The sequence below is a fragment of the Daphnia magna genome, linkage group LG10 (assembly GCF_020631705.1).
Source record: "Daphnia magna isolate NIES linkage group LG10, ASM2063170v1.1, whole genome shotgun sequence".
NCBI classification, from domain to species: domain Eukaryota; kingdom Metazoa; phylum Arthropoda; class Branchiopoda; order Diplostraca; family Daphniidae; genus Daphnia; species Daphnia magna.
Window position 1 is genome coordinate 7,365,252 of NC_059191.1, and position 23,026 is coordinate 7,388,277.

The following is a 23,026-nucleotide window of genomic DNA, read 5'->3' on the forward strand; positions in this document are numbered from 1 at the left end:
TGAACGATCCCAGAATACTCTTGAATTCCTTGTGAGGATCCAGCTGTGTATACACAATCATGATCAAAGATCTTACTGCTTTATAAGTAGCTTTGAAACACAGGTTATTCAGAAAGGCAGACGATGAACGAAACAGTCAGCTCGGAAACTAGACTCTTCCTATTATAATGAAATCCGACGAATTATAGCCAAGCTGTATGACATCGCACAGGAGAGTTAAGTCTTTTATTCTTGCTGTATACTGCGGAAACTGGTGATGAGGTAAACAGCATATATACTATAACTAATTTGCCAGATGAGCGTATAACAAGGAATTCGTCAGATCGATTGTGAAACAGTTTAAAAGTAAAGGTTTTCTTGTCGCTAAAAAATGTAACGGGATCTATCAATTAATTAATTAATGATGTATAATTAATGATTAAATCAAAATTTCTGGCATTCGAGAAATAGACTTAACTTTCCTGAGGTTAACAATTTCCAAATTTTATTGAAAAGGATATTCTGTATAAGATAATTGATTTGCGTTGCTGACAACTGATGGATGTAATTTCGAATGAAAAGTGGTTTTAGCCAAAGGAATCATTGATGGAAGAGTCCATAACGTAGCTTCCAAAACATAACAAAATAAACGTAATTACAATGTGAACTTGAATATATTTGGGAGGAGGAAGCCTTATAGCGAAACGGACCAATCGCTTGGTCAACAACATCCAAAAGTGTAGGGGAACAAACATGCAACATCAAAACTACTTGAAGTTTTCCATGCGGACACGAATTTGGTATATTCTAAATTATGGTCGTCTTGATGTCACATGCAAAAGAAATATTACCAAGCAAATTCTAAAACGAATGTTGAAATAGCGACAGCAATCTAGGTAGTTGAACGTTAATCAAGATGTGACGAAAAGGTTGCGTTCTCTCATTTGCGCGGACGACGGTTAGCCGAAACAGGTTAAGAGTAGCATTGTTAAAGAAAAACCTTGACGATCATGGAATATTCTAAAATGTACACGACGTTATGGATTGCCATTGACGACAGTTAAGATTTTATGGATGCAAATGGAACCTGATCATTTGAAAATGACTGTACACAATTGATGAAAGGAAAAAAATGAATGCAATAACGATTTACGTACATTTCATCCGAATCCGGTGCATTTCATTGGCGTGGACGCTTTCAGCGGCGATAAATCTGTTATCAAACTTGGAACTACAATAAAGGGCAAAAAGAAGTCTAAGCGTGAGCCCAATTTTGTTTAAATCTGTAATTCCTATATATTCCTGATGTAGGGAATCGAGTAGTCACAAATGACGAATACTTACATACAATCAAGTCAAGTTATAAGAGCATCAAACCTAAATTGGAAGCAACGACAACACAAATGCTCCTCCTTCTTCAGAAGAGAGACCAACAATTATAAAATCAGCTTAAAAAACCAAGATAGGTCCCGCCTTTTCTTCTAGTTCATCGCTAGTATAAAAAGGGACCATTTTCACATCATTTCACCACCATTCGAGGCCCATCAGTTGTCTTCGAAGAGCTACCAAATTGATCCAGAGCAACGTCATGGCCACTCAAAATAGCCTTTTCGTCCCTATGCTAGTAAGTGAAATCTTTCTGTATGTCTGTTTTATAGCGTTATATAGTCTGATGTTTATTGTTTGTTTCAATTGAATTAGGTTTTAGCTGTTTGCCTAGCATCAGCTATTGCCTCAACCCCCACCAGGGATGCGAAAGAGCTTCTGATATTCCCGCATTCCTACTCTCCTTTTTATCGTGTGCCGTCGATGCAGTCTCGTTATGGCGTAACTCAGCGCCAAACCAACTCACCAATTAACCCCATGATTGGTGAGTTAGCATTCACTTAATTTAATACCTGTGGCATGCGTGTTAAGACAATTTCATTTCATTTCTCTTTTATACTGTCTAAATGTTCTTTTCTCGTCATCATTTCCATCGCAATAGGCCAACAGGGTCTGGGTCCATTTTTCGGCTATTTTCCAAATCTTTTGACCCAACCATGCCCGGCTTGTCCTGATTGCGAAATCTGCCCCGTCTGCGAGGTCTGCCCAGTAGTCCCGGAAACGCCTCCTCCTGGAGAAATTACAAGTAAACCTATATTTTAGCGTTATGTGAAATTCCTAGTTAAACCACAAATGTTTTTGTTGTTTTGTTTTTTTTCGATTTAACTTGCGAATTCAGTTAGTTCAAACGATTTTTGTTTCTTTTTTACATTCACTGTAAAACTGTCGACGCTAAACTTTAATTCTGATTGATATCTAATGACTTTGGCATTCAGATTGCGGCGAAAACTATAATGCAGCTATGTCGGCATCGCCTAATGGCACAATCAAGCTAGACCTTGCCGCTACTGGTAGCACCAAAATTTGCCAAATTGGTTTGACGGCTTATTACCCAAACACCAAAGTCCAGGTCAACTGCGCCACGTTAGGAGAAGGCGTCACAATGGGCGTAAGACATCAATTTTGTACGCCTTTTTTTTCATTTTACGTGAAATTTTTGTTCTTGGTTTCATTTTGACAGGCTGGTCCGCTCCCCTCACCAATTACATCAGGTTCGGCTAACACGGATTACGTTTCCAAGGATAACTTTGTCATCGTGAGTTTCCACAACGGTTTGAACGCAGCTTCAAACCTTGCTGCCGATTGCACTTGGACAAATATTCCGGCGTAATGCGTGAACATTAATTTTAAGTGGCTATTCGGCCATCCTACACTCTACACCGTTTTCGAAGTAAATGTTGTGGGCACGTCGTAACACTTTCCGAAACATTTGACATGAATTGCTTTATGAGGCATTTTTGCGAATGACGCAATCACCCTTTTTCGTCTAAATATTTAATACAAGCATTTGAAAAAAAAAATTATGTCCCTATACTGATTGTCTAAGCTGAAATAAGTTTGTTGCATATTAGTGGAAAACAAAGCGAAATTTGGGTGAAAAAAGCGTTCACTGAAGAAACCAATTTTCTAATGACCAAAAATCAAAACGAACAATGAAACTTCAATCTCCGATTTCTTCTTTACAGTCACAAAAAAAATTACATTTACACAAAGAAGTGAAATTAATAAAATTAAACCATCGTTACATTCAACTTTACACACAGCTAATTTCTAAGAACCAGGGTAAATATACAATCTTTGAGTCATGAGCTATTAAATTATTTTAAAAAACGATTTATCGCATATTCCGTTTTTTTTGGGGGGAGGGAATTAAATTGCCATACCACTAAGAATTTCCGTAAGCAATAAGCCATCATTAACTGCATCCTGTTAGCAGTCGCGTTAAAGGCAACTGATGCTCTAGACAGGCGCTGGAACGAGTGAGCCGTCATCTTCGTCTTCGTCTTCCGAATCGACAATTGGATTCAACGGTACTGGAGAAAAACCATTTCCATTTTCTACCGTAGCTTTATCATCCTGCTTGCCTTTCTGCTTATGAAAAGACTCACGACTTGGAGCGTTCATTACGATTCCCGAAGAAGCTATCGACGCCGTTTTCCCATTTGAATAGTTGTCGGGCTGCATTTCAGTGATCTTCAGCGTACCATCGGCATTATATTTGACGGAGAAGAGTTTCTCAATGTCATCAAGTGTTTTGCCTTTAGTCTCCGGAAGGAGAAGGTAGACAAAAACGATGCCCACTAACGTGCAGCACATGAAGAACCAGAAGGCTCCGTACTTTTCCATTGAAATTTGCATGAGAGGGAAACTCCGCACGACGGTAAACGTACAGCACAGGTTGAACGAAGAGCTGAGCGGTCCAAGAATGGAACGATAACGAGCCGGAAACATCTCGCCCATGAGGATGAACGGAACATTTGCGTATCCGCCGGAATAGGCGATGAAGAAAACGATGAGCGAGAGCAAAGGTAACCAGCCAAGTGTTTCTGTGGCTAACGCGGGACCCCATTGGGCCTGCATGTAGAAGAAAGAGCCCATGGCTGCCAATGCACAAGAGACGATCGCGGCGGATGACAGGAGAAGAAAGCGACGTCCAAAGCGATCCACCTACAACATCAATGCACAGGGTTATACTTTGACATTCATGTCCGCTAGATTTAATGTGAAGGTACCAAAAATCCTGATCCGGCAGTGGCGATAAGCTGGACGAAACCGATAATAATAGTAGCGTAACGGCCGTCGAGTGTCGTTCCAGCTGATTTGAAGATACTGACAGTGTAGAAGATCATTGCGTTGATGCCAGTAAATTGCTGGAAGAACATGATGCCCATAGAAATACCCAACGGTTTCAAAACGGAACCTTTCATTAATTCTCTGGGCTGGATTTCTTGTTGTTGACTGTTCTTCGCTTGGTTCTCCTTCAGCCGTTGGAATTCAGCTTCAATATCCGTCCGTCTGGCATACAAAATATCAGATAGAAGCATTCAATTTCAAGTGGTTTCATTTAACTCACTTTCCGCGTAGACGTTGCAGAGCTTTTCTTGCGTCATCCTCTCGGTTGTGGGATATGAGCCAGACTGGAGTTTCAGGCATGAAAATCATTCCAGTAAACAGCAGCAGTGGGAACATGCTCAATATGAATGCCAGGACCCACCAATCGACAAAGGCACCGATTATGTATGCCACCAAAATGCCTAACGCCAATGCGCTAGCCGTAAAGGAACTCAACGTGCCGCGGATGCGCGGAGAAGCACATTCGCTGATCTAAATCAATAATCAAAAGATGCAAACATTCCATCGAATTGATTTAAGTTTAACAGATCATTACGTAAATCTGTGATGCTGGAGTCGCTGCTCCGTTCATGAGTCCAGACAGTAGACGGCCAATGAAGAGGATAGCTTTGTGTTGGGCTAGATTAGTAAAACCCATGAGAAGAAATCCTAAAAAGAAAGGAAGGCTCAATCCAATCAACGCTGTCCGTCGGCCGTATCGTTGCATCGGATAGCCAATAAGTAAAGCTCCAGCAAGAGCACATAACGGTGGCATGGCAGCTGAGAAGCAAGAATGTTAATTTTTAAAAATGGCTGTATGTACTACAAATGGTCTAACTATTCCTTACCTATCCATGCCATTTCCGTTGCATCTATATCAAAAGTCTTTGTCGTATTGAGAGATGGGATTCCAGGTGAACCTAAGCGAAATTGAGATTGTGCTTTCACTTGTAAATAGACTATAGAAATTTAACTTACTCCATCCACGGACAGTTCCTGTGCAGAAGAATCCCCAAGAACCAATCCCCGCCGCGAGTAGCTAAAGAAATTAGTAGAAACTCATTAGACAAAAATCAAATGTATTTACACGAAACAGCGTGGCAATCAGCCAGTAGAAAACTTTGTGTGTGCTACCAGACGGATGAAATGTCGAACTACAAGATAGATCAACGTTTACAATCGATTCCACAAAAGCCCAAGGTTTTCAGGGCATTTGAGAATTCAATTTGTTTATCCGACATTATAAACTCCAATGAGACTCGATCGGCAGCAACGTTCTCAATTACGGAAATATGATATTCCCGAATGCATGCCATACCGAATGCCACAGGAGAAAGTTGGATACTATTGATCGTCCTTTAAATGAAACTACTCGGGTAGATGGGATGTACAAGGCCATCATTTGCATATTCAGGCAAACAGAATTACGATGGTCAATACAGGTCCGTGCTGAAGACGATCAACTAAAAAACTGTCGGGGGTGTAAAAATTTAGTAGTAAGTTTGCATGTTATTTAACTGTTGGATGTTGGAAAATGCCCAAAGAAATGTCAGTTTTATTTTACAGTAGACACAGAAACAGTATCCAACTCCATACAAAAAGAAATAGAAGTAAATAACGATTAGCCTGCTAGAAAACATACAAGATGTGCATATGTATTTTTCTTAGCGACTTACTTGAGGTAACACCTTGTGAGGATTTTTCATGATGTGTTTCCACATCTTTGAGATGGGATAAAATTGTTCGAGATGCAAAACTTTTTCTTTTTTTTTTGGTTACAGAGATCGTCTGTTGCCTTGTCGTGATCGCGTCCTCGTTCAAAATACGAATGGCCGTCACAGTGGGCGTATATTTACTTATATACCCTTTTGCCAATGAAAAAAGACCCTTTGGGCTTACCTGTATAGTCGGCTTGTTTCCCAGCCTTAAACTGGATATTCTGAAATGCACCGTATTTTCCCAAATCGAACTCGAATTAGTCACGTTTGGCGGCTACGTGCTGTTAACCAGATTCAACGTTTACGACTGTCTAGAGGCATTTGCGCTTTTCTGTTGCAATACGTGTTATGACACGCAAGTTCGAAGATCCAAAAATTGCCAAGTGAACGAATGCAGAATGCCAGACAGTCATATATCTTTGATATTATTGAAGTAAAATCGGTTCAATGTATAAATAAACTCAATTAACGGAGTAACTAGTATACCAAAATCGACACAAGTTGTTAGTTTTGAACTAATCGTCTTTTGTTGTTCATTTCTTCGTATGCCATTTGAAATTACCTGTCCGTTTATCGGTGCGTTTAGTTCACTTGAAGCTTCTGTAATTATATCGAACTGCAGACGATGTTGCGAAACCTTGCGAGTTAGAACACCCCTATCGGATTTCTTTTGAAATTTCCAGAAATTATGGCTTAATCACTCTGCGTGTTAGTAATTAGTATGCTTTAAAAGAAATTGAATCTGAAGGCTCCGGACAAGGTCAATATTGTATTAAAACCTCAAGTTACGTCAGATTATAATTAAAACTGCATTAGAGCTGTATGGAGTATCAATTATAAAGGTCCAGCTAGACGATAACAGGCCATAAATTCTAGCCGATGGATCTGTGTGAAAAAAACAACCTTTCCTAAGAAAATCAAGGAAAACGAGGATATTTTGACGATTTCTTAACGGATTTGCTGTTGCTGTCTAACATCTCTTGGGCTCATAGATGCTTATGTATTGGTGTCACGATTTGTCACTTTGAGCTATTAATTCATGGAAACGAAAACAAAAGAACATGATGTTTAGTCGCTCTAAATTTAACAGTCGATTCGCTATAAAATTTGGCTTTAGCCGATAGATATTCAGTGTAATGGATGGTACAACATACACTGAACAATGAAGACAAACGATCCTTTCATGAGCCAAACAATTCAATTACTTTCCGTAATAGCCTAAAATGACGAATAACCGTTTAAAGTGGCGCGGTTGCTGGATGCGGAGGACCAAACTCTCCAAAACTATAAAGGAGCGGCAACGAGAGATCCGTCGTCTTCCTCTTCGGAGTCGATAATTGGCTTCAGAGAAAATGTTGCAATCTGATTACCGTTTTCCAAAGCAACGCTTCCACTGTTCTTGGATTTCTGATGGCGCAAATTCCCATCGTTTGGTTTGTTCGTTTCAATATCATCAGACAAAGTTGAAGGCGTGATTTTAACTTCTAAAGAATTATCTGCCTGCATTTCAGCTGTTTTCAACACGCCGGCTGCATCGTATTTGGCGGAGAAGATCTTCTCAATATCTTCGAGTGTTTTGCCTTTAGTCTCCGGCAGGAGGAAGTAGACAAAAACGATGCCCGCTAATGTGCAGCTCATGAAAAACCAGAAAGCTCCGTACTTTCCTATAGTGATTTGCATGGTGGGGAAACTTCGCACCACTATGAAAGTACAGCAGAGGTTGAACGAAGAGCTGAGCGGTCCAAGAATGGAACGATAACGAGCCGGAAACATCTCGCCCATGAGGATGAATGGAACATTGGCATATCCGCCGGAAAAAGCGATGAAGAAAACGATGAGCGAGAGTAATGGTAACCAACCAAGTTTTTCTGTGGCTAACTCAGGTCCCCATTGGTCCTGCATGTAGAAGAAAGAACCCATGGCTGCTAATGAACAAGAGACGATTGAAGCAGAGCCAAGTAGAAGAATTCGACGTCCATAGCGATCCACCTATTAGCAATAAATGATGCTGAAGATTTAAACATACCCACATACCCAAAATAAGGTTTCTCACGAAAAATCCCGAAAATGCTGTGGCGATGAGCTGAACAACGCCGACAATAATGGTGGCATAACGGCCGTCGATTGAGGATCCAGCCGATTTGAAGATGTTGACGGTGTAAAACACCATGGCGTTAATGCCGGTAAATTGCTGAAAGAACATGATGCCCATGGAAATACTCAGAGGTTTCCAAACGGAACCTTTGCAGCAACTCCCTCGGTTGGATCTTATGTTTCTTCTTATCGTTCTTCTCTTGATTTTCTTTAATCCGCACAAATTCAGCGTCAATATTCGTTCGTCTAAATCGATACAATTGGATCAAGATTAGACTGCTGAATCTGGGAAGGAAAATCAGTTTCAGTTTTACTTTCCACGCAGACGTTGAAGCGCACGTCTCGCTTCGTCCTCGCGCTTGTTAGCCATTAGCCAGATGGGCGTTTCCGGCATAAAAATCATTCCAACTAGCAACATCACAGGGAAAATGATTAATGTGAGGGCCAAGGTCCACCAGTCGACAAAGGCGCCTATGATGTACGGTGTTAGAATGCCGAGAGCCAACGCACTGGCCGTTAAAGAACTGAGGACGCCACGAATATGTGGCGATGAGCATTCGCTTATCTAACGTAAGAAAAATGAGAGCGTTAAACCAGAGAAAGAAAAGTATGGATCACTAGTGTTACATAAATCTGTGATGCAGGAGTCAAGGCTCCGTTTACAAGACCGGTGATCACCCGGCCGACGTACAGCATTGCCTTGTGACGACCAAAATATGTTAACCCCATCAACAAAAAGCCGATAAAAAAGGGGATGGATAGGCCAATTAGAGTTCTCCTTCTACCGAAATGTTGTAATGGATAAGTAGCGAGCAAGGCTCCAATCAACGCGCACAGTGGAGGCACGGAGGCTGTCCGAAAATCAGGTTAGAAACAGTTAAGCCAAATGCTGTAATCGGCATATCAGTTTCGACCAAGTTCGAAGGGCTAATGTGAAAGTAGTATTTATTGCCTTTCTCTTACCAATCCACGCTATATCGGACGATTCAATTTCGAAATTCTTGGTCGCGTTGAGAGATGGGATTCCAGGCGAACCTACACGTAAATGAAAATTAAAGATAATTCCATTTTCAAAGATATAGACGTTGAATGAAATTTTACAACTTACTCCAACCGCGCACCAGCCCCGTGCAGAAGAATCCCCATGACCCGATGGCCGCAGCAAGTAACTAATATATGCGACAATCTAATTATATACTACGCGTACATCATAAACGTTGACTAATTTCTTGAAATAACGTCAACCACACCATTTAAATGTGGTTAGCCCAAACGCCAGTAGCGTGCAATGAATTCCAATGGCACCCAATCGACCGCAATATTTCATGGAATAAAATAACAATATTCCGAATGCTGGTCCTATCGGATGCCACAGGATACGTACGCAACCAGCGTGAAATTTCACATGCTAAACAAATTAAACCATCCTGTCCAATCAAGACATAACTTGGTAACGACACCCTTTTCCATGCAAACCAATAAAACCAGCTTTCCCAGATTAATGTACAGAGCAATAAACCAAATTGTGATAGATACTTACTTGCGGTAAAACCTTGTGTGGATTTTTCATCACATGTTTCAACATTATCAAATAATATACCCTGGACGTTGTCTGGCGGAGAAGTTGAAGCTCAAAAGGAAGATCAAGGTGTTATTGGAGCTACACGCTCGGTCTTTGCGATAGGCTTCCCCTTATATAGACAGATGTGCCCAGAGTTCGTACGTTTTCAACAGTTAAGACATACACGCCAAAGGTACTGTCGGTCAAGCTCAGCAATTAGGCCACGCCAACAATGCTAATGCACTTTAAAGGTTAACACCTCTTGTGTTTACGCTAAACGACTCGTACACTCGTTCAAACTGGATTTTAAATGGTTATGTTTTTTTAGCGGACTTATGTTCGCTAGCGATACGCTATTGTTGTCGGTCATGTCCTACAGCCTACCTACGTGCTATTAATAATAATATCTGTGAAATCTCTCACTGCTTAAAACCCTATAGACTACAACCGTTTCTTTCTCTTTGTCATTTAATTTTCTCTGTCCAGAACACATTTAGAATAATCCGAGATGTGGGTGTATGTCAACTCGTATAAAATGGTATCCAACAACGTAGCGAGCATCAGAATTGACTATTATCTTAAATTAATGATCCGACAAGTGGGCCAGTAGCATACGAAAATCGAACGGCGCATTGTAATGTATAATTGGAATGTCAATCACGATCGATTGTGACGCACACGGAACAACGGCCCAGCTTCTGCATTTTCACATACCGTGGCGTAAGTGGCGTTATGTACAGCGTCTAGAATTTTAAGTTTAATTTTGTACAGATGGCACGTCGTGATAATTTAAGCGGGACGCGAACCTCGGGACTGTGTGTTTTTCTAATCAAATTTCACGACAGATTTCTTTCATCGGTGGCAATCTTCTGGATTTTTCATTTTACTCACACACTGTAAGATATTCTGTAAAAGTAAAAGAGTTAAGATAAATCGCCTAGTGAATGAAAACCTGATGTTGTAGAATAACGTGCTATTGCGTATCTTCAGATGAAACTATATTTCAAAATATAAACATTTACATGTTCATTTGCCAGAAATTCGTGCGAAAAATTCTATGGAACAGAAAACATCTAATAACATTTGCAGTCCTATATTCTTGAATATATAATGAGAGATTTGTTACGTCACTCTTTGGCTTGCCGATGGATAGATCGTCTAATGGCGCTTTGAAAGAAGATCACAACGAATGTGCTATTTTATGCAATCCAACGTTCTATTTAAGGATAAACATGGCTCACAATTGCAATCGTAAAATGATGCGAAACGATGGGACCGAACAAGCTGCGCAGGTAAAATGCAGAAATGATTACGACTCGACTCGGTCGCCTTGTACGCCTCAAATTTGTGTTTGCTCACGACCTAATTATCACCTAGGCACCAACAGTCGCCATATTCCCAGCGAACCTCAATTAAAATTTTGTGAAACGATCACGAACGAAATAAATGACCCGCGTTTGCCAGCCATTCCAGCAAAATCAATTGATGACACCATGTTCCTCAAAAGACCTACACATCCATACGCCACCTGGTGGGAATTGAGCAGTGCGAAAACATCTATTCATCCATCGCCTTGGAGCAAATCGATGGCCAAGTCTAGCCCTCCAGTCAAGAGCAATCGATGCCCTTCCGCCACTCAACCGTTCCAGTCGAAGTTGCATCACACCATTGGTAAATCGAGCAGCTAAGTTCTGTCTCCGGCAAGATTTCTTTCGATTTAATGTAACAGATTGAAACGAAATACAAAATAATACTTTGAATTCAATATTGAATCTTTTCGTGATTTAAAGGAAACGGACTCGCAGATCAAATAGTTCGGAGTCATTAAAATGACGTCTTCATGACGCGACCTGATTTATTTACCATCACTTAGTGAAGAACATGTACGAATTTGACTCTGTTCAGGGACAAACATGGGTTACAATAACTTAACTACTTTTCCGACACATTTCTCTGAATATAAGAGAAATCTGTTAAAGTTTACATAATTAAATATTAACATCAATATCGAGCGGGTTCTTGGTAAATGGAGACAATCTTTAAAAAATGGGAACAATGCTAGAAATTAAATATTCAGGTAATTTCAGACACATAACAAAAATGAAACCTTTGGAATTCAAAGTGGGTTGGCAGCTCTATCGTCGACGGTCTAATGCAATTAAAAGCGAATCATTCTCTGCCAGTATGGCCAAATTCAACATCGAGTTAATTTCTAGGACGTCGAACGTGTCGATGATGAGCTTGACAAATGAATTCAACACGACAGGTTATAGTCGGGCAGCCACGTGAGCACCATCATCTTTTCCCCAAAGATTCTCTTTTTTCCATTTCTGACGGCGAGCTTGAAACCAATGTTTGATCTGTCGGAGGTACAAGAATTGATTTCCTATTTTTAACTTCAAAAGTATTTCAGTTACTTACCCGGTAATTTTTTATGTCAAGTAGACGAGCCACTTCCTCGATTTCCCTGGCTGTTACAAACATTTTCACTTCAAACACCTTCTCCAGTACGAAAAGCTCAGTAGTTGTGAAACGGTTGCGTTTCTTTGGCGGCTGCGATACCTTCGAAGAGTCTCCGGAAACCAAGTTTTTCATCACGTGATCATTTTCCCGATCTTTCTCGCTTGATTGAACGGGCAGGGGTTCGGGAGTGATAACCGCAACTGGAAATGCGTTCATTTCCGAAAGCTGTCTGTCAGACACGATACTTTGTAGAGTTTCTTGAGGACGCATTACTTCTCTCGTTTGCCACAACTTTGCCATCACTTTGTGTCGTTTGATGGGCCCATCGGAATTTTCAACTTCTCTTTCAAGATGGCGCTGATTCTTCCGCAAACTCAAATCAAGCGGTTCATCACTAATGTTCGCAAAGCTCAAACTGTGGATCTTATTGATTTGATTCTCCATAACCAAGGCGATTAACTGAATGAATATCACCGTAGGTTTGTGATTAAGAACGTTTGGTCAATCAAGTTAAAAATGTAAGACGTGAAAATGCGGAGAGGTTATCGCGATGACCTACGTCTACCGGAGAAAGGAACTGACTGAACTCTGACCCAGTAAGGGCGTGGGAAACAAGTGGATGAAAGGACAAACTGAAAAGTTGGGGTGGACCAACGAAAATGTTCTCACCAGCAGAAAATGGGCAAGAAGAGGTTGGGAAAAGCAAAACAAGTCACAGGGGAATTGCAACACTTCAACAACAAGAGTTCATTTCCCACGGTCATTGCCCTAACAAGAAAAAAGCCAAAGTAAAAATCAAAGAAAGGGTTTCAAACGTTTCCGGTGCCATCATTTCGTGATATGATTTGAGCATTTGTGTAGAAATTAAAACGAAATATAAGAGACGAACATCACTTCTAATGTGAATCAAATCCATAATGTTCTTCAGTTTACATAGCAAAAGGTCGATTTGCTCTCCCTTCCTACCCATGCAAGGACGTCCTTACAGTTGTATAAGCAAATGAATCTTTTCTCTACGTTTCCGAGAAGAAAAGAATGGGCTGGGGAAGCAAACTGCCCATCGTGTTTCAACTTGTTTCTCGTTCCTAATTTCGTATTCATAAAAGGGAGGGTTTGCACAAAAAAAAGAAAACAATTCGTTCGTTTTAATTCTTTGTTGATTAAATAAAATTGTGTAGGTATCAGGTGAATTATAATGTTTTTATTTTATTTTTTATGCAGTGACGCGAACAACAATGAAATGCATGAGATGACTTCTTTTCAGTTCGATTTGATTACATGAATAAACTAAAATACAAGCAAATTTGTTTTGCATTTTAGTGCGGCCCAGCCACTAACGGGGATGATCAGTCTTCGGGGGCTATGTTTCACACGCAAGACTAACGTCCTTTACTTATTACGACGTATAACATTAGTACACCATCAGTTCAAATATTTTTTGTTTTTTAAAATTTATACTTAATATCTGTGTTCTTTAAAACTGAGCGGTTCGTTTTAAAGATTACCTCAGCGCCCAATCACTTGGCTTTGTTTTTAATAATAGTATACAATCAGGTTAATATTTGCAGATTAAAACTTAAAAGACGACCATTTTTTTGACCCAATCGGAGTACTCAGACACTTTGCTGTAAACTCCAGGTGTGTCGTACTGACCGCAACCTACACCCCAGCTAACAAGGCCGGCCAAAAACCAGCTACCTTGACTCTCGCAAACTAGCGGACCACCACCATCGCCCTGTTTACAGGTTAAAAAATAAAAAAGAGTTAAATAAATATTATTGAATCTATAGTGTATCACAAATTGTTGTATACCTTGCAGGCGTCTTTGCCTTCTTCACCTCCGGCACAGAGAAACCCATGGTCCAATTTAAATTCGGATCCGAGTCGTGTCCGACGTAATTTGTTTTCGCATTCGGAATTGGCTACCACAGTTAGGTCCACTTCCTTAAAGACAGAGCCTTACTGTAATCTTCTATTCTTCTTAGATAATAGTCATTTAAAATGAAATTACTTTGAGAATATTCTGGTATTTGCCTCCGGTTTCAAACGCGTCTTTACCCCAGCCGGAAACCCAACAACGAGAACCGGTGAAATCTTGGTATCTTTGTGGGACACAGATCGGTGCAATATGTGGGCTAAAATATTGCAGTGATTAAAGGGAAATCAAAGAAAATACAGTGTAGATGATGCAATTACGTACTTGTAGCCAAAGTCAATAGCCCCTTCAAATTTGATAACGGCAATGTCGTTATAGAGATTACCCGGATAGTATTCCGGATGAATAATGACTGATATAACGTCTTTCTCTATATGAGGATAGAACTCCGTTTCACGATTGACGTCCCACTCGCCCAATCGAATCCGTAAATCACGAGGAGCGTTTCTACGTGTTTCAAAGAATAAGATGTAAAAATGATTAAAACAGCCAATTGAACAATGTTACGATACCCTTTGATGCAATGAGCAACAGTGAGGATGTGGGAAGGACCAACAAGGGCTCCTCCACAAACGTAGACATTATCATATTGATCCTTCTTCAAAATGGCCACTTGCCTGAAGAATAGAAACAAATGAATTGTTGTTTGTTTACGTGTAGCAAATTTGATGTCAAAAACACAAACCATGGATATTCGCCAAATTCGGCTTCACCGTCAGTGTAAGGCAAACTCTTGATCCGACCGTTAACACCTTGCGGATTTCGTTTGCCGCACGTACCGGGTGGTGCACCGTTGGGATATCGATTCGTTTTTGGTGGATTGCGGCAACAGACCTGCGGGTAAGTGCAAGTTTGATAACCGCCAAGTTGACGACCGTCAGTGTCCTAATTGATTGAAAATAAAGAGAAAATGGTTCAATATGATCAAATCATTTTGCCAGGTAATAAATTCCATTAACGTGTCAGGAGTTGCTCGTAAAACCGTCGTCCATGTCTAAGTTTTGTCGCGGTAGTTTTCTGTAAGTGAAAGCTGATGTTGCATTAGTAGTTAAGCATAACGAATCAGCTTATTAATTCAGTAAATTTTCGAATGTTAAAACTATTGAAGGAGGTCTATACATTTCTCGTCATCGTACACTTAGACACCAACATGTGAAACTGTTGTGTTGCTGTCATTTAACGTTTACGTTAAATAAGCGTTCAATTGAAACTGCATGGACATGGTCTTTTAAATATCCAAGAAACGTTCAGTTACGTTAACGAATCAAAAGGTGATTGCTTTACTTTAAAAGTTAAAAAAACAAAAAGTCAATGTCATAGTCACGTAATGATTAAAGTCTCCACCACCAACGCAACAGTCACACATAAATGTTGTCCAACACGAATCACGAAAAAAATATATAGATGCCGCCTTACCCCATTGATTTGAGATGTTTGTTTGCCTTCATTCTCGAGGAAATCTCTTCTCTGAGGGGATCTCTTCCTCTTTGAATGCTCAAACTTAACAGAAGACGTCTTTGGTGAGCCCGGAGAGGAGGAGCTTTCACTTTGATCCGATCGTGAATCGATAAAACGAACCCCACTATTACGAGTTCTGGGCCTTTCATTGGTTCTCGAAACACGCAATCCGTTATCCGGATTACCAACGGCAGCGGACTGAACGGTAATTGAATCATACCCAGTTGATTCCTGCGCCGTCCCATGGTTTCCCTGCGCTGCTGCATAATGAGTATGTGGAGCAGGGCCTGTAGCCGACGCTTCTTTTAATTCAGAGCCATAATGTGGCGACTGTCCGTAGCTGGCTGAAGCTGTGGCATAATTAGGTACTGGACCGCTGTAACCCTGCGTGGGAGTACCGTAAGATGGAGAGCCGTAAGTGTCTTGGCCTGAATGTAGTTGAGGCTGATAGATGGACGCTTTAGGAGGATAATAAGGAGCTGGTGGAGGAATGTATGCTGGTGGAGGAATGTAATGTTGACGATGATAATGATGATGAACTTGAATCGGTTGCTCGTAAGCTACAGGCACTGGGTAAGGTGCTGCCACCGGTACAGGGACGTCTACACGCACTGGAACTTCGACACGGACTGGGACGTGGACGGGCACTTCTACTCTTACTGGAACAGCAACAGGAACTTGAACGGGGACGTGTTGGACGACTGGGACTCGAACGGGAACAGGTTGCGGTACAGCGTAAGGTTGGGCAACGGGTACTGGCTGGGGCACGGCGTAAGGTACTCCGTAGGGTTGCGGAACGGCTACGGGTGTCGCAACTGGATAGGGAACAGCGTAGCCTTTGCCAAATGCTTTTTTAAAACCTTTTCCGTAATGGTGGGTTCTGGGAGAAACTTCATTCAAATCTTCCCTCTTAATTCGTTGGCCATTTTCAACGTTGCCCTCCTCTCCGTACGGCCCACCGTAGATCGATCTTTGCGGTCGAATCGAGCCGATTGATTTCGTAACATCTCTTAAGAGCTCTTCAGATTTTCCCTATTGAATTAGTTTCAGTCATTGACGTTAATAGCACGCATTAATGAATTTAAGCAAGACATGGTTTAATGAAGAAACGATTAAGTAATCAACCGGAACCATTGGTTAAGTAAAAAATTGGTTTATTTTTAAACTTACGACTGCAACACTGGAAGTGCCGGGATCCGTCTTGGACCCTTCCGACACTGGACTGCTAACGTCCTGCCTTCGTTGCGACTGTTGTCGGCGGGGACGGACTGCATCATTTGATGAACCAGAAACATATTCCTGTTCTTCTGGCTGTTTGACAACGACATCATAATCGGGGACAATTGTTGAATTCAATTTTGATCGCGGATCTATTTGATAGTTTCGTGCATCGCGTCCAACGATATCGTACGATGCACATTGATTCACCGGAACGCAATAGCATTGCTCCCGTGGAGCGTAAGAGCTTCCCCCGTTGGTGTAAGATTGTGTTGAAATTTGATTGTAAGGCCGTGAAGGAGGTGGGTTGTGAACGGGAGTAGGGTTGGTATACTCTTGTCTTGGGGGAGGATTGTAAACTGCGGGAGCAGGATTGCTGTACTCTTGTCTGGGTGGAGGATTGTAAACTGCGGGAGCAGGATTGCTGTACTCTTGTCTGGGTGGAGGATTGTAAGGTGGAGGAGAAGGTTGATAAACTTGGGGAGAAGGTTGGTAAGGTGGGGGAGCTGGTTGATACGCCGTGGGTGGAGGATTGTAAGAGGCTAGAGATTGGTAGACTGCAGGAGCAGCTGGCGGAAGAGCGCTGTAAGGAGCCGATATGATTTGAGAAGATCCAACAACTTGATGCTGATGGACATGCTGAACAGGAGCTGGTGGAAGTCTTGCAGGTATGGGTTGTGATGTTATACCTCCCAAACTACCGAATGATCCATAACCACCCAGGCCATTACCGCCGTAAGGGCCAATGGGAAGCAGAGACGGACCTCCAAATCTGCTGGCAGGTTGCCCTTTCGATTTGCTAGTTGAGCTTTTACTATGTTTTAATGACCGGTGCTGGCCAGCGCTTAAACCAAGTGGAACAGCTGGAATTGGTTCTCCAACCGCTACGATAGCTACAGGCTGGACGTATGAAACAGAGCTGGGATGGATACCAAAGCTGTACAATTTAGAGTCCACTGAGATGCACTGCAAAAAAGCATTTCTTTTTTACTAATAATCGAATTAAAATGTAATTTTTAAATAGGTACCTCTTTAGCTAAGCCTAGTCTGCAGAGTTTCTCTTTCAAATGACTGCGAGCTTCATTATCCTTGGCTTCTTGCAAACTTTTCTGAGCGGAAGCATCGTTGTTAACCACTTCATACGTGTCACTGACCGACGTGCGGATTTCGGCTGAACTGTAACTGCTGTCGCCTTTCACTTCTTGTATAGTAGCCACTGGATATTTCTCCACATGGTCTTTTCACACAACGATTGCGATTCGAACAAAATGTTAAATTAATTCAAATTATTATTAGAATAATGTCTTCCATTTACCGGTGACTGGAACGCTGTAAGAATCTGCTTCCACTAGTTTTGCTGTAGCTACTCCAGTGTATCGATAACTACGCTGCTCTGATTGTGGACTTGTAATTGCCGTGGTGGCTTCCGTTGAAGAAATCGATGGGCTTATGGAGGACCATTTCCACTTTTCGTCAGATTTAACAGTCACTTGTAACAGCAAATACGCGTAAAGAATTTTGAATCTCATTATGTTGGATGTCCGGAATCGAACGTAGGAACTGTGCGAGTAAAATTAAGGTCAGTGAGTCAAGAACAGCAGTTTTTCAAACAGAGTGGATGGAAACAAGCTCACGAAACGACTGAAGCTGCGTCTTGAATGTTTGACGTCTATGAAGATTAGTCCAAGCTGGAAGAGGCGGAGTGGGTAGAACGTTTGACGTGGGTTGAAAACCTTTCCTCTTTTGGATGGAGAAAGCTTAGATTTCGATTGCTTTCTTTGGTCCGTGCCACTTTCACATTGAAATTGACCTATTCCATTTCTTCTCCCAACTTCTTGTGTATACGTTTGGTACGGAACAATCTCGGTTAGCGTTGACTCATTAACAACTATTGAGACCAGTCTTTTGCGTGAAAGAGTAAACAAAATGGCCACGTTTTCTCCGCTTTCTTTTTCGAAACAATTCAACGCAAAAGAATCGAAAAAGGAGCGTTAAAAACTTGTTTATGAAATGAATCAAAACTATTCCCTTTCCATTGCTTATCGAAGGGTGTTTACCTGCAAATAAAGACCTGGTTGCGATCCATCACTGACACACCTAACCAAATGAAAAAAATTTGCTGTTTCATACTACGTGATATCGTACAAAGCCAAAAGAAACGCAAGCTCACCCTTTTTTTCGCCATTTTCGGGTCGGAATTACAAAACTTTTTGAATCGATAACGTTTAGAAAATGTATTAATTGGAACGGAATCAAAACGGAAATCCTATTCTTTCACACGATGCCCTAACTCGTGTGCACGTGACAGCGAGGGACTTTCTTTCTTGTGAGCTTGCCAAAATGGCAATAGGAAGGAAAGAGAAAACCACCAAGAGATAACATGGATTGTGCAACGAAAAAGATGTCAAGTCAGCAAAAGCCAGGTGATCTGTATGCCATACAGCCATTATGGGACTGTCTGGCCAAATATGAGAAAACGTAGAGACGGGGTTCCTACAAATATTCCAAAAGGTTTTATGAATCACATTTATTAAAATTTGCCTTTTATTAACAAATTAATCGAAGACACTGGGTTCATTTCAGGCACATTAAGAGTGCTGACGGACAGCTGGTTAGTTGGCTCAGGTATGTGCTTGGTTGGCGTGATGCTGGACAAATCCACAACTGTCCAGCAGATAATCATGGCTGCCCTCAGACGTTATGGCTAAGCATCTAAAACGAACTAGATAACGAAAATTAGCTTACAGGGGAGAAGCAGAGGGTACCAGTACCAGTGCTAATTCAAACGCATTTAATTTTCCAATATTTAATAACACAGTCGGATATTATGTAATCGCATCTTGTGCCAAGTGAAAGTGAAATGAGTGCATCAGTATTTAGTTTGTTTCATTAGAAAGTGAAGCGTGACGACATTGTCAATGACCAACCACGTCCCTAAATGCAACAGGTAAACTCAAGGGTCGCTGAAGCCTCTATTGTAGATTTTTCAAAACCTGTTTTCACATTATCGAATTAGAAACTTGCGATCGTTGTTTTGCAAACCAAGCACCTACAACATATTGCAGGTCCGTTAAAACCTGTCAAGAACAGGAGATTTTTGTTTCCATTTTTCTTAGAATGGTCATGGAAATAGGCATCTTTATGCACACAGATATAGCATTGGAAAAGTTCTGTCCTTGTTAGTTGACTCCACTGATTTGGTTACATAAATAAGTTTTTTTTTTATAATTGTAGGACAAAAATTATAGTTGACCTACTTTAATAACATCATGAATAATTAGGCGCAACACTCAGTTTTTCATTTTTTTTTTTTTTTATGCAGATGATTGGAGATTTAAAAAAAAGAGGTAAAACTACAAAGGATGAGGTAAAATGCATATTTAAATTAGTCTCAATGGTAACCCTTGTATGTAAGGTTGGGTGATGTGAAAAATAAAAACAAGAGGAAAAAAGCAGCAAAAAGCGGCCATCATGGATTTTTGATCACCCTTCCCCCAGTTTCAGTAAGCTGATGAATTCCTCTGCCTAAAGAAATTTTCATTTTCTCCGATACTTTCCAAATAGACAGGCGCCAAAAAAAAACAAAGAAAAAGTGTGACTCATGGGATAAGGGAAAGGCGACCATTTGAGGCGATAAATTTGGTAAACAATAAACGCAATAACCGACTGGAGTAATCGTGGGCATTTCCTATTTCCTATACTTGTTTATAAAATTTAATTCGGTTAGATGTCCCTTCCCATCGTAACTTATTTTGGTTCAACAAACTGCGGCGTTATAGTAAAGAAATATGTTAGAAAGCCAAAAATGTGATTTGTGGTTTCAGATATTATTATAGAGGTCGTGTGGCCTAACGGATAAGGCGTCGGACTTCTAATAGAAACTAGTCATCCGAAAATTGCGGGTTCGAATCCCGCCACGATTAAATTTGATTAAATTCACTAGTGTGTTATTATATCCCCGAACCAGATGTAATGGTTATTCACAATTTGAAGAATATATACCCAAGTTAGTAGCCTAGCGGCGTAAAATTGTAACTAAGGATCTTCATAACATGTTTACAAAAAATTCGTCTGCTATTTTTGTTAGTGTTGATTCAGTGCTGAAAAATATCTCTGACATAGATATTGGACATTTGTTTTAAATAATGTTTAATGAACAGTAAAATTTCGTGCCATAGTTGAAGTGAAACGGTAGCGTTTGTAAGAAAAATGTTAAAATTTTCTTTTTATGAGGTACGTAAGATTCCAAAAGGACTCAACATATTAAGGTGTTGGTCTTCATCAGGAAGTCCTTACGCTGCGCCAAAGCCCCACCAAATTTACCAATCGCCGCAAGAACTGAATGCTCAAGAAAAGAATGTCGTTGATAAACTCTTCAATGGCTTGCTGTCATCCAATAGGGCTTGTCTGGCACAGTCTATCACTTTGACAGAGTCAACACATCCTAGAAAATGCTTGCAGGCAAGACTATTGTTAAGAAAAGCCTTGCAGCATTGCAAAAAATGTCAGGAAGAAAATAAGTCCTTTAATTTTCGAATTGGTATTCAGCCTTTTCCATGTTGAGGTGTTCTAGGTTTTAATGTAACTTGAATTCTAGGACTGTCAGGACCGCCAGGTGCTGGAAAATCAACTTTTCTAGAAACTTTGGGAAAGTATCTTACAAGCCAGGGTGAAAAAATTGCCGTTTTAGCAGTTGACCCATCATCTACAACCAATGGAGGTACATTAACAAATGTTTGTGTTAGTTTGTTGATTAAATAACCATAATTTCTGTTGAAGGATCATTAATGGGTGACAAAACAAGAATGCAGGAACTTTCAAGGGACATGAACGCATTCATACGCCCATCACCCTCTAGCGGGCATTTAGGTGGAGTTACTCGCTCTACAAATGAGGCTATAATAATGTGTGAAACTGCTGGTTACAGAACCGTATTCGTAGAAACGGTTGGTAAGATTCCTATCTTCTCACTGCGTCGAGCCTTCTCGTATAGCAGCCTTCTTTGAAATTTAGGTGTAGGACAGTCTGAATATGAGGTGGCAGATATGGTTGACATGTTTGTTGTTCTGATTCCTCCTGCTGGGGGCGACGAACTACAAGTAAAATTTGTGTTCGTTGTGTATGGAGCAGTACTTAAAAATAGTATCGTTTTCTCTTGATAAAGGGATTGAAACGCGGGATTATGGAACATAGCCATCTCGTAGTTGTTAACAAAGCTGATGGAGACTTGGTTCAAGCTGCTTTGAGAATGCAGTACGAATATACTTCGTCCCTCAAGTTCATGCGACCCATATCACAAAACTGGAAACCGAAAGTATTATGAACATGCCCATACGATCGCTTGTTTATCTCTTGAAATTAGCGTTGTCCTTAGGTAATGAAAGTCTCCTCGTTAACTGGAGAAGGCATACCCGAGCTATGGGTTGTCATGCAAGAATTTCACCAAACGATGATAAAAACGGGGGAGCTTTTTGAAACGCGCCGCAAACAGCAGCGCGTTTGGATGTGGAACTATATCACTCAACACATTATGCAGGTATGTCATCAGCATGCCGTTAACCGTTCCAATAGTATTTTATCGTTATTTTGATCGTTCTCCTCTTTTAGGTCTTCCGTGAGGATCCCAGAGTCAAATCTCACATTCAGGAAATGGAAAAGAATGTCGAAGAGGGCCTTATGTCTGCCGGCCAAGCTGCCGAAATTCTACTGCGTCGTTTTGTACCCGATACTGTACTGTCATGATTGTTGTTAAGTCCATTCCTAAAAATAGGTTCAAATTGCCAAATAGCATGATATACGTCGGTACAGTAGTCTTTATTGATATTGGAGATAAAACTTTTCTTCTTGTGAAGTCTTGTAAACATCTTCAGCCAAGGGTAACTAACACGAGAATAATTAAGAGCTTCAATCGAGCAATATTTTGCAACAAAAGTGGCGTTTAATAACTTCTATGGCAATGAGGTAAATGTAGATGAAGCTGTTTAATTGTGCACTTGTACCTTCATGTTTGGGGGGGTAGATTTGCTCGTCCAGATATCCAAGTAAGAACTGTTGCCTTGGCAATTTCAGTTCTTTCCTTTTATAGCTAATATATCCGTCACATTAGTTTCGCCAATATGAAACCGCGTGTGAAACCAAAACAAACCGCGGAGAATAAATCGGGCCAAAAAGCAACGTTCTAAAGAAGTTTTAGAAGGAGTGACTATTGCGAGGTGAGCGGAAGCATTACGAGGTTGCCGAGTCTGTTAACAACAATTTTGTGCTTTGCTTTCCCATGCCCGTTTGTTTTTGCTTTACGCTTTCCTTTCCTCGTTATTAACTACGCTTCCTTATTGACTCCCAATCCTATATTCAGTTTTCCCCTATTGCTTTATTATCAAT

At 40.8% G+C, this 23,026-nt stretch overlaps 6 protein-coding genes and 1 non-coding gene across 7 annotated transcripts; 3 read left to right on the forward strand and 4 right to left on the reverse strand.

Annotated features, from left to right (window-relative positions):
• The first annotated feature begins 1,450 nt into the window (after positions 1 to 1,450).
• On the forward strand, positions 1,451 to 3,109 carry LOC116932094. The gene is made up of 5 exons (XM_032939824.2): positions 1,451 to 1,603; positions 1,681 to 1,849; positions 1,967 to 2,110; positions 2,301 to 2,473; positions 2,546 to 3,109. The coding sequence occupies exons 1-5, from the start codon at positions 1,568 to 1,570 to the stop codon at positions 2,693 to 2,695; spliced, it is 672 nt and encodes a 223-aa protein (XP_032795715.2). The 5' UTR covers positions 1,451 to 1,567; the 3' UTR covers positions 2,696 to 3,109.
• Positions 3,019 to 5,992, reverse strand: LOC116932086 (facilitated trehalose transporter Tret1-2 homolog). Its single transcript, XM_045180622.1, has 7 exons — positions 5,874 to 5,992; positions 5,176 to 5,236; positions 5,046 to 5,117; positions 4,754 to 4,977; positions 4,439 to 4,689; positions 4,098 to 4,380; positions 3,019 to 4,032 (listed from the first exon to the last, which is right to left on the reverse strand). The coding sequence occupies exons 1-7, from the start codon at positions 5,916 to 5,918 to the stop codon at positions 3,325 to 3,327; spliced, it is 1,644 nt and encodes a 547-aa protein (XP_045036557.1). The 5' UTR covers positions 5,919 to 5,992; the 3' UTR covers positions 3,019 to 3,324.
• Positions 5,993 to 6,670: 678 nt separating this feature from the next.
• On the reverse strand, positions 6,671 to 9,695 carry LOC116932085 (facilitated trehalose transporter Tret1-2 homolog). Its single transcript, XM_032939813.2, is given in 8 exon segments — positions 6,671 to 7,904; positions 7,969 to 8,161; positions 8,163 to 8,255; positions 8,324 to 8,574; positions 8,637 to 8,860; positions 8,973 to 9,044; positions 9,118 to 9,178; positions 9,550 to 9,695. Coding segments are annotated over 8 exon segments (1,644 nt in total). The 5' UTR covers positions 9,595 to 9,695; the 3' UTR covers positions 6,671 to 7,199.
• A 1,689-nt stretch (positions 9,696 to 11,384) lies between these two features.
• Positions 11,385 to 12,710, reverse strand: LOC116932096 (homeobox protein HMX3-B). Its single transcript, XM_032939826.2, has 2 exons — positions 11,992 to 12,710; positions 11,385 to 11,930 (listed from the first exon to the last, which is right to left on the reverse strand). The coding sequence occupies exons 1-2, from the start codon at positions 12,475 to 12,477 to the stop codon at positions 11,838 to 11,840; spliced, it is 579 nt and encodes a 192-aa protein (XP_032795717.2). The 5' UTR covers positions 12,478 to 12,710; the 3' UTR covers positions 11,385 to 11,837.
• Positions 12,711 to 13,219: 509 nt separating this feature from the next.
• LOC116932083 lies at positions 13,220 to 18,308 on the reverse strand. Its single transcript, XM_032939808.2, has 10 exons — positions 17,961 to 18,308; positions 17,674 to 17,882; positions 16,598 to 17,611; positions 15,386 to 16,459; positions 14,655 to 14,854; positions 14,482 to 14,586; positions 14,234 to 14,416; positions 14,045 to 14,168; positions 13,846 to 13,977; positions 13,220 to 13,768 (listed from the first exon to the last, which is right to left on the reverse strand). The coding sequence occupies exons 1-10, from the start codon at positions 18,172 to 18,174 to the stop codon at positions 13,610 to 13,612; spliced, it is 3,414 nt and encodes a 1,137-aa protein (XP_032795699.2). The 5' UTR covers positions 18,175 to 18,308; the 3' UTR covers positions 13,220 to 13,609.
• A 2,174-nt stretch (positions 18,309 to 20,482) lies between these two features.
• Positions 20,483 to 20,568, forward strand: Trnar-ucu. Its single transcript is given in 2 exon segments — positions 20,483 to 20,519; positions 20,533 to 20,568. It is a non-coding gene; the product is annotated as a tRNA-Arg (tRNA).
• Positions 20,569 to 20,705: 137 nt separating this feature from the next.
• Positions 20,706 to 22,553, forward strand: LOC116932088 (methylmalonic aciduria type A protein, mitochondrial). The gene is made up of 7 exons (XM_032939817.2): positions 20,706 to 21,185; positions 21,243 to 21,365; positions 21,425 to 21,595; positions 21,659 to 21,744; positions 21,810 to 21,959; positions 22,020 to 22,181; positions 22,253 to 22,553. The coding sequence occupies exons 1-7, from the start codon at positions 20,855 to 20,857 to the stop codon at positions 22,385 to 22,387; spliced, it is 1,158 nt and encodes a 385-aa protein (XP_032795708.2). The 5' UTR covers positions 20,706 to 20,854; the 3' UTR covers positions 22,388 to 22,553.
• Positions 22,554 to 23,026: the final 473 nt, after the last annotated feature.

Bases quoted from the DNA above. Each gene is read 5' to 3' on its own strand.
- LOC116932094 (XM_032939824.2), top strand. From the start codon at position 1,568: ATGGCCACTCAAAATAGCCTTTTCGTCCCTATGCTA. The intron at 1,850-1,966 runs GTGAGTTAGCAT...CCATCGCAATAG, and splicing joins ACCAATTAACCCCATGATTG to GCCAACAGGGTCTGGGTCCA. The intron at 2,111-2,300 runs GTAAACCTATAT...TTTGGCATTCAG, and splicing joins TCCTCCTGGAGAAATTACAA to ATTGCGGCGAAAACTATAAT.
- LOC116932086 (XM_045180622.1), bottom strand. From the start codon at position 5,918: ATGTGGAAACACATCATGAAAAATCCTCACAAGGTGTTACCTCAA. The intron at 4,978-5,045 runs GTAAGGAATAGT...CTTGCTTCTCAG, and splicing joins AACGGAAATGGCATGGATAG to CTGCCATGCCACCGTTATGT. The intron at 4,690-4,753 runs GTAATGATCTGT...TTATTGATTTAG, and splicing joins CTCCAGCATCACAGATTTAC to ATCAGCGAATGTGCTTCTCC.
- LOC116932096 (XM_032939826.2), bottom strand. From the start codon at position 12,477: ATGGAGAATCAAATCAATAAGATCCACAGTTTGAGCTTTGCGAACATT. The intron at 11,931-11,991 runs GTAAGTAACTGA...TACCTCCGACAG, and splicing joins TTGACATAAAAAATTACCGG to ATCAAACATTGGTTTCAAGC.
- LOC116932083 (XM_032939808.2), bottom strand. From the start codon at position 18,174: ATGAGATTCAAAATTCTTTACGCGTATTTGCTGTTACAAGTGACTGTT. The intron at 14,417-14,481 runs GTATCGTAACAT...TGAAACACGTAG, and splicing joins GTTGCTCATTGCATCAAAGG to AAACGCTCCTCGTGATTTAC. The intron at 14,169-14,233 runs GTACGTAATTGC...GCAATATTTTAG, and splicing joins GCTATTGACTTTGGCTACAA to CCCACATATTGCACCGATCT.
- LOC116932088 (XM_032939817.2), top strand. From the start codon at position 20,855: ATGTTAAAATTTTCTTTTTATGAGGTACGTAAGATTCCAAAAGGACTC. The intron at 21,366-21,424 runs GTACATTAACAA...TTTCTGTTGAAG, and splicing joins ATCATCTACAACCAATGGAG to GATCATTAATGGGTGACAAA. The intron at 21,960-22,019 runs GTATTATGAACA...CGTTGTCCTTAG, and splicing joins CACAAAACTGGAAACCGAAA to GTAATGAAAGTCTCCTCGTT.